Genomic DNA, 9,035 nt, shown 5'->3' on the forward strand with positions numbered 1-9,035 from the left:
GCATGTTCGCCACGTGTCACGCTCCCCTTGTCCTCGGGAATGGGAAACCCGGTTTTAGTTAAACCCGTGAATGGCAAACCCGGTTTCAGCTAATTACGTAATTAGCGTTTGGCTCCCGGGAATGGCAAACCCGGGAGTGGTATATTTGTCTACCTCAGGCCATTTTCGCATTATTCCGTCCACGTTTTGAAAAGGTATATTATATTTATAATTTCCCATTGTTTACGCTATCTTAGTAATACTAATTGGAAATTGTATATACGATGGTTTCTGACTCTCTATTGAATTCTATCCTGTTTGTCTACATTTCTTTTTTACCATACGCTGTAATTAATTGTTCCTTCATCATTAGCAGTGTGGTATTGATAGGAAGGGACTTTCGAAAAGATCGAGTCTGATAATATGAGAGAGCACGATATTTTTATGGAGTATGATCATTGGCCGAGCCGACGAAGTGATCGGCACGTGATTAGAGAGCGGGCCAATAACTATCGGCCTTCATCTCTATCAGCCTCCCTCTCTCTACTCTCACTCGGAGATAAAATGGTCATTTTTAAGAGAACTCTAAAAATTCTCTATAAATACCCCTCGATTTCACATATGACACATGATAATATTTTCGAAATATAACATCTCTCTAGACGTGAGACACTTCTCACTCTACAAGGGTTGTCGGAGAGACACATCCCTATGTTTTACACATTCATCGGCCTCTCTCCACAGAGAAGAGCCAACACCACAATAGTCCCCGCGAGGACACAGCCCTACACTTAGTGTAGACTATCGGCCTCTCTCCCAAGAAGAGAGCCGAACGAGCTCCCTTTCAAAGGTCGACCTTGTGGTGAGCCTTAGTGATCCCGTTTAGGTCGTAGACGCTTAAATACTCTCCAAGAGTCCTTTTTTCGGATCAAAGCTAGCTATAACCAAACAAGATAGCGAGTGTTCTCCACTCTACTACTTCTCCATCCGTGGACGAAACAAGTATGATATTACAAAGACATACTTTGTAGGAAATAGCAATACCATACTCTCGATCATGGAAGTATCATTTGGCAATGATCATTTTATGGATATGAAAACGATCTGTGAATGAAAATCGATGGACCAGTCCTCCATCATTTTGGGTGATCGCTATTAACGTCCTTATACGTATCTATCAAGTTTTATCGCCATCGTAGGCGCGTACGTATATGTTCAACGCATAGAAATTGCCCATATTTAATGCACAACGAAAGAAAAGAACCATCTCCCCCAACAATATCGAGAGAGCGGGACCTTAATCCTTGATCAATTTGGCATGTGAACAAAACACAGTAGCATGTAGTATATATGTTTATATACTCCATTTAGTATAGCTATGCAATTCTTTGTTCATCTCTTATCTCCTACTATAAATGCAATTCGCTCATAAAAAAAAAATGTGAACGCATTTATCAGTTTATTTGCCATAATGTCGCCATTGTCTCCGAGTGTCAAATTGCAATTACAATCAGAACCAGCCTCGCAGCGCTATACTGTTATTACGGGTAATGAAATTTTAAGTCCTTTAACTTACGGTATGTTAGCATACAGCTCCTAGACTTTTACCCTCTAACATTTCCGTCCTTTTATTCACATTCTGTCTTACAAATGGGTCTTTGACGTTAGATGCCTGTTAACTTTCGGTTAACTCTCGTTAAGTATCTATGGCCAGCCTAATCAAAACCAGATGCTATAGGCTGTGTTTCGTTACATCTTTGGAGCATGCTCACTCTCAAAAAGTAGGGATGTCAATTCTATCTGAATTCGTAGAGATGCGCTAAATTTGATCCATTATGGAGTTGATTTGGAGGGTCAAAAATCTCCATAGATACGGAGATGGATAAAAAAATTTACCCACTTTATAAATGGAGGAAGAGACGGATACGAAATTTTATCCGCGATATATCCATAGATATTCGGATATCTATGGATATATCGCGGATAAAATAGATATAAATATTGTTTTTCAATCCAATAAAAGATAGCTATATTGATTTTCTATTATTTGTTAAGTTACATCAATTTTAATATAACTATTAAATAATTTAACTAATATTGCTTAATAAATAAAGTGGTTTTCGATTGGTTTTATTTAATCTTGTATGTGTTTAATTTTAAATTCTCGAAAAAACCGATGATTAAAATTACATGAATATCCGTTACTCGACATGAATATAGAGATAGATGTAATTTTTTATCCATCACGAAAATGGAGATGGAGACAGAGAGTGAATATTCTAAATGAATACGGAGGTAGAAATAGTACTATCCGCCCCGAATACACTCCTTTGCCATCCCTCTCAAAAGGTGTGTTTTCTTGTCATTTTTAATAAAAAACGTTTTTTAAAGGTGTCTGGAGCATGCTCGCAAACATGAAACGAACACACCAATAATAATACATGAATAATAGTCAAACCAATAATGTTTTTTTTCCTTGTCATAAACATTTTTTCTTCCACCAAAATGCAATGAAAATACAACTCTCTCTCTCTTCAGGGCTCAGCTAACTTCAAGCGGGGAACAACGTTCATGGATTGTAGTTCCTGGAAAATTAGTTGAAAAAAAGGTCAACAGAGAAGAAAATATTACAGCTGAAACGCATATTATCCGAGTAGTATTACTATTCGTAAAACACTATGAAAAGGGGGAAAAAATAACGACTCCACGCAGTGAGTCTAGCTCGTAAGCATTGAAAAATTACAATTCCAGCCAATCAATTTGCGGCTGCGTGTACCGACGCGATGAAGCGTGACAAAAAAAAAATAAGTCCGCATGTCACGCGCTTATGCCCGCACCATTCTCCCTACTGCTACTCAAACATCGCGCCCATAAATAAAAAAATAAATAAATTAAAGAAAGCTCCCAAATATATATAAATAGATTTCTCTTGATGCGGGCCCCGATACTTGCTCCCACTTGCGCCGCTTAATAAGCAAACATCTTTTTTTTTTTTTAACAAACATCTTCATATTATGGTTTCATATTATTATTAATTTATTATTATTAGTATTTGTTAGGAGGAAACAGCTCAGTAGCTCACAATTACAGGCACACAATTTGGTCCCTAGAAATAAAAATTAACTACACTTGAGTCCCCATTTCGACATAAACATCAACTCAACCCCGACGCTAGCCCTTACAATGGATTGGGCACAATATCGAGACAATATCGAGTTACAGACTAGAATCAATAAAAAAGAAATATTAACCGACTCCAACTATTCAAACGAATAATTTAGCAAAAATAGAAAATTTTACCGCGCAATAGCACGGCACTATTCTTGTACTACTGAAATGAAATCCTTTAAGAAATAGATCCGAATGCACAGAGAAAAGGACGAGACTTGTTTTCAGGACACAACAACAATTCAATTTTACTCGACATCTTCGTAGATGCCACAGAGGAGTTGCTCAAGGAGCATAATACCCAATGAGCCGAACAACTCATTTCAGGCTCGGATATTTTGCAGCAGTAAAATAGATGGAACTCAGACTATGTAAATGCAAATCATATACATCAATCAAGTTTTAACAATCGAAAAGACGAAATTCAAGAACATTCAATTACCTGAAACAAGAGCTTGCATGCAGACGGCAGTTTCATGGAAGAAATATTTTCACCATTTTTGCATGTTGAGCAGATGCCAGTTTTCAGCTTCTGGTTGTAATATCCTAGCAAACCACACTTCCTACAAACCTGCAATCAAATGAGAGAACGATCAGCTACTAGGACGCAATTATGTCCCCTTTATATTTTCTATCTCTAAGAACGACGGAATTTTATACATATCCTTTCTGAAATACAAAAAATAAGATTTATAGACGCTGGCATTCATCAGTACCAGGTGCCCCATAGAGAGATTCGACACACTGGAGCATCTTAAAATAACATATTGGCAAAAATTAGAACTTTGGTAAAATAATCCCTTTCCATTTCAAAGGGATCAAAATTTGGTTCTACCTGAACTTCAAAGGGATCACTAGATACCATTAGCCGCTCAAAAAGCAACATGCTAGCTCCATATGCAATCAAACAATCCCTTTCCATTTCTCCAACTCGAAGTCCTGGAGAATAGACCACAAATAGACAAAAGAAAACAAAATTAGAAAAAGCACCCAATGTTGTTTATTTAAATTTAATGGAGAAAGTGTTTTCAAATACAACCTCCATTTTTGGCTCTCCCTTCTGTAGGTTGTCTAGTTAGCATTACACGGGGACCATTGCCTCTGGCATGCATTTTATCGAGGACCTTGTAATCAAAAAAACTATTTATTAGCACAACCAAATGATACCTAAATGCTAATTACAAGTCTTGAGTAGTAGGGCCAAGCAAGTGCAATCATTGTATAAGATAACAGAATGACATCTCACCATATGTTTCAACTTCTGATAGTAAATTGGCCCCATGAATATATATGCTTGCAAAGGGGACCCTGTGATTCCTGGAGAACAAAATTATGGTCACATTTCTTTCATTCAACAGCAAACGTGACTAAATGATCCATCTGGGCATCAATTTGACTATCCATTTATGGAATCTATTCGACTCAAAGATCCAGCATAAAATTTATTTATCCTTTTTACTCTCACTTTCTAGAGATGAAATCTGATTATGCAAAAGGCAAAAGACAGAACAGAGGGATGATTATTTCATTTGTATTAACAAGTATAAAAGTAAACCTGAATAAAGGAAGTCTTTGCCACTGTAATTAAATCCATGTCTCACAAGAGTTTCACTGATACACAGAAACTTTCAATCAGTTAAAAGTTAAAACGAAGATCAAAAGATCAGCGCGGTACTCCACAAAAAAGAAAAAAAGAAGAAAAGATAAGAAACATTGACTGCACAATGAAAGAAGGAAAGAGATGCATAGAAGAAACCTTATAGCCTCAACTTTATCGGCGTGACCACTAGGCTCCCCAAAGGCACTGCCATAGTGAAATCTACCACATGAAACTCCAGCCTTGCCACCAAGAAGCTCTATCATCTTACCAACTGTCATTCGGCTGTGCATGAAAAAAAAAAAAAGAATAAAGAAAAAAGAGGAGTAACGAAATGAAGCTACAGCATATTAAAGTTAGCTTCTTGTAAACATTATGGGCAAGTTATTTTAACGATTCAAAAGGTAAAACCTCCCCATTGGGTTAGAGAAGAATAAGAAAACCAACGGTTATTAGGACAAATCCAACACCCATCACTTCAACCCACCACATACCCAATGAATAAAATTCATATGCATTCATAGACGATAACATTCGTCAAACAAGAAGATAATTTCCACCCAAAAGGTTTATGATAGAAAAAAAATTGTTTTCTAAAGCAAACATTTACCTAGGGAATCCATGTGGGTTCATAATCAAATCAGGGCAAATGCCACGTTCAGAAAATGGAAAGTCTTCCTGTTGAACAATATTGCCACAGACACCTTTTTGCCCGTGCCTACTACTAAACTTGTCACCAAGCTGTAGAAGTATAGCCATGAAGTAAAAAGAAAAGATAAGATGAAATCACATTCTGTATAGTTTGACAAACAAAAAGAAAAGTAATTACCTCAGGTCTACGTGTATGGCGTATTATTAACTTAACAGACATGTTGTCATCATTATCAGTTTGAAGAGCGACTCTATCCACCACACAGGTCTCCCCTTCAGGACCTTTGTACCACTGTTTAGCAGGCTTAAATTTTCTGCTGGATGTTTAAAAAGTGGTAAGCAGCATAGACTTGGGCTGTTGACTAAAAATCAGCATCAAATACAGTAACAAACCTCGGTTGTTCTACTCCAGCCACCTTCGTGACAATCCCGCATTCTTTATTGAAGTATATGTCATTTGGTCTTATAATTTCTCCTGGTGCGGCAATTCCATCATCATCCAATATCTAAACAAAAGAGGACATAAGTTACTTTAAAAGACAAATAATAATAATAAACTTACCTATATCTGGACAAAACAAGGCATAGAATAAAAGGAAAAGATGAAATTCAGGCTGTTACAGACATATCAGGTGCACTTCCGAAGCAGAATAGTGCACCAGCACATTGGATAAGACAGTCTATTGAATATAAAAGATATTTTAAGTAGAAAAAACTCTTGATTTCAGTAATCTCTCAGGTTCAATCAGTGCTACTGTTGTAGAGGAGTGAAGTATGGGCAGTGTACTTGTTGCCCAAAGCGGTAAGCAAGTCGCACGCACGAAAGAACCGAAAAAAGGAAAAATAAAAAAAAGAGGAACTATTCTTTCGACTAGAATCTAGTTGAGTACTATGGTAAAATGATCTTAAATATATCCACTCTTTCATGGCCATAAATTTAGCAGATAAATTCAAACAACCAACAAATTCACGGCATGACGACTATTTCAATTTATTTTATTTATGTTTTGAAATATCGGGACCAATAGAGGCATAGTCCTGTCCGTCACCTTTGTTTTTTCTTCATCAGGGCCCTTTCCAGGCTTAAGTACTCTATCAATCTTCGGGTCCATGACACCAACATACCTGTCAAATAATAAGTACATAATGTTGTCAACAAGGAAAGAAATGCGAATTGGAATGTCAAACCACCAAAATTTGAAACTAATAATATACTCCGAATTATGTACTTTTTCATGACAATACAACGGCCAAAACCACGATCTAGGGATGACTTGTTCATCACTATAGCATCCTCTATGTCATAGCCACTATAACTCATCACAGCAACAGTTGCATTTTGACCAGCTCCAAGCTTATCATATCCAACCTGAAAGAAAATTGATTAGTTCCAGATTCATATAAATCCACTGAACTGCAAAACAGCGTAGACTAACCAGTTCGATTGTTCTTGTTGTCAGCAGAGGCCGTTGTGGATACACCAACAGATAAAGCAACGTGTCCATTCTCTGTAACTGCAAGATCGGGAGTAAAGGTGGCATGGTTTATGCGCAAGCGATATTGACCACAACAGAGGAATTAAAAGGAATAGCATCTAATTTAGTGTTTACATTGATTCTGTTCTTTTCAGCAGATTTGTCTTTTTTTTTTCTTTTTTTTTTTTTCCTACAGCTATCGAAAAGTATAAGGAAGAGAACTGAAAATAACCATTAAGTCATCATATTTCAGCTGTTTGGAAGAATGTAAGTTGAAGCCAAGAAATATTAGACAATGAAAAGTAACCTATATGATATATCGAAAAATGGCTAGGTAGCTAATTAGGAACGAATTCTACTCTCAATTGGAAGCAATGTTTAGCTGCGGCATAATTATATAATAACAAGAAACTAAGTCTTAGTTCCACACGTTCCTCAAAACTGATTAGCGATTTCCTTCTTGGTAGGTAAAAAAAAGGGGCTAGATCTGGCCCTAGGATTAATTTCTCATTTGTGCAATTGATTTAAACTTCACTCATAGTATCTTTTATGCATACAAGTATCTAACTGGTTATGAGGTCACAAGTTCTGACAATAAACAAGTGCTGGAAAGAAGTGCACCAAATGCTGTTGGCTAAGGCATCATCCACAGCTTCTTCAAACAATGGAATGCTATAACCAATGACATAGCAAGAATACCGAAGGCGAGAAGATGTTGCGAGTCCATTGCAATTTGCAACCTCAACTCAATCACAGAACCAGTCATACTACAGGAAAAAAACACTTACCTGGTTATACGCAATGTTTCCCATAGCTTGCTTTCCCATTGCACACTGCAAAATTCAAAAGCTTAAAGATGATAGTATCTTCACAGGATGCGAAATTCAGAATAATAGATTACATACAAGAACAGACCTGATAGGTGTTTCTTGGTGACTGGTTATGATGAGGATATGGGATTAGCCCAGCAATTACCCCTAAGATGGTGAATGGCTCTATCTCAATGTGGGTTGTTTCAGGTGTGGCCTCATTTTCATATAAAGCAATCTATTGAACAAATAATTAAGCACAATGAATAACTGCTTAGTAAAACCGTAATGTGTCAGAAATATCAAACAAGAACAAACCAGAGCGTTGTTCTCCTCATTGACATCAAGATATTCTATCAGCCCATCATGCAAGAAGTCATCGAATGTGCGGACTCCATCCTTGACAGAAAAAAATTAATTAGTATTAAATCACACAAAATGAAATCAAGAAAGTAGAAGATATTGAACATACCAACAACTCCTTCATGTGGTGGTGTTTTATCCTGGACACACCCTTGTCAGCAATAACTACCGGACGACAAACTCGACCTCCATCAGAAGCAATGTAGACACAACGCTAAAACATAGAACCACCCATAAATAAGACGCTTGACATAAGTTTCATTAAAAGAATTTTAAGAACTTATGCTTTACAAATATGAACTAAACATAAATTGAAAGAAATGGGAAAATAGTAAAAATAATTATGGAATTTGCTTTGGGAGGAAAAGCAGCTCAAGAGAGGAACCATGCAATACAAGCTTAACATTTTCCTACATTTGAGAAACTGTAGTCGAGCACTTTTAGAAAACCATGCCTTGTACCACTTGGTAATCCGTTCGATGGTAGGAACCACAAATTATACACAAATGCACTGCCATATTTATGCATTAACTTAATTATCATTCGGATACATTTATAGACGTCTAAACTCTTAAGTCTAAACTGTCACAGAGTGAAGGGCTCCACCAAAATGCCTACACTACTCGCTGATTCCATGTTTGCAATATCAAATTATCCATCGCCTTGACCGCTCCCCACCCTACCCCCTGCCACATTTCTCATACAAGATTGGCTGATACCTCCACGTTTCTTTTCCAAGGACTCCTCTGTTAACTGTATCACACTCTTTTCTTAAAATATAGATGCTCAAACTTTTTCGGATATTAATCATAGTATCCAGAGCATGGAATACCTGATATATAGGATTGGTTGGAGCCCTCAAACATTTAGGTGTCATGTGGTCAAATGTCAATACCCAAGCATCAATTTCTATGTATCAAATCTAAGAAATTTACAGCAGCTCAACATCTTCCCCGACAGCAAAGCTCAAGAATTTCACAACTAAAAGGGCCC

General features: G+C 37.0%; 1 protein-coding gene across 1 annotated transcript; it reads right to left on the reverse strand.

Moving 5' to 3' along the window:
• Nucleotides 1–2,513: 2,513 nt before the first annotated feature.
• On the reverse strand, nucleotides 2,514–8,737 carry LOC139885098 (DNA-directed RNA polymerase III subunit 2-like). The gene is made up of 18 exons (XM_071869049.1): nucleotides 8,666–8,737; nucleotides 8,152–8,256; nucleotides 7,998–8,078; nucleotides 7,786–7,917; nucleotides 7,659–7,703; nucleotides 6,832–6,909; nucleotides 6,625–6,764; nucleotides 6,445–6,520; nucleotides 5,789–5,901; nucleotides 5,574–5,712; nucleotides 5,355–5,485; nucleotides 4,904–5,029; nucleotides 4,703–4,758; nucleotides 4,394–4,464; nucleotides 4,187–4,271; nucleotides 3,983–4,086; nucleotides 3,590–3,718; nucleotides 2,514–2,564 (listed from the first exon to the last, which is right to left on the reverse strand). Exons 1-18 carry the CDS (start codon nucleotides 8,735–8,737, stop codon nucleotides 2,514–2,516), a joined length of 1,734 nt encoding a protein of 577 aa, XP_071725150.1.
• Nucleotides 8,738–9,035: the final 298 nt, after the last annotated feature.

The sequence above is a fragment of the Rutidosis leptorrhynchoides genome, unplaced genomic scaffold (genome assembly GCF_046630445.1).
Source record: "Rutidosis leptorrhynchoides isolate AG116_Rl617_1_P2 unplaced genomic scaffold, CSIRO_AGI_Rlap_v1 contig78, whole genome shotgun sequence".
NCBI classification, from domain to species: Eukaryota; Viridiplantae; Streptophyta; class Magnoliopsida; order Asterales; family Asteraceae; genus Rutidosis; species Rutidosis leptorrhynchoides.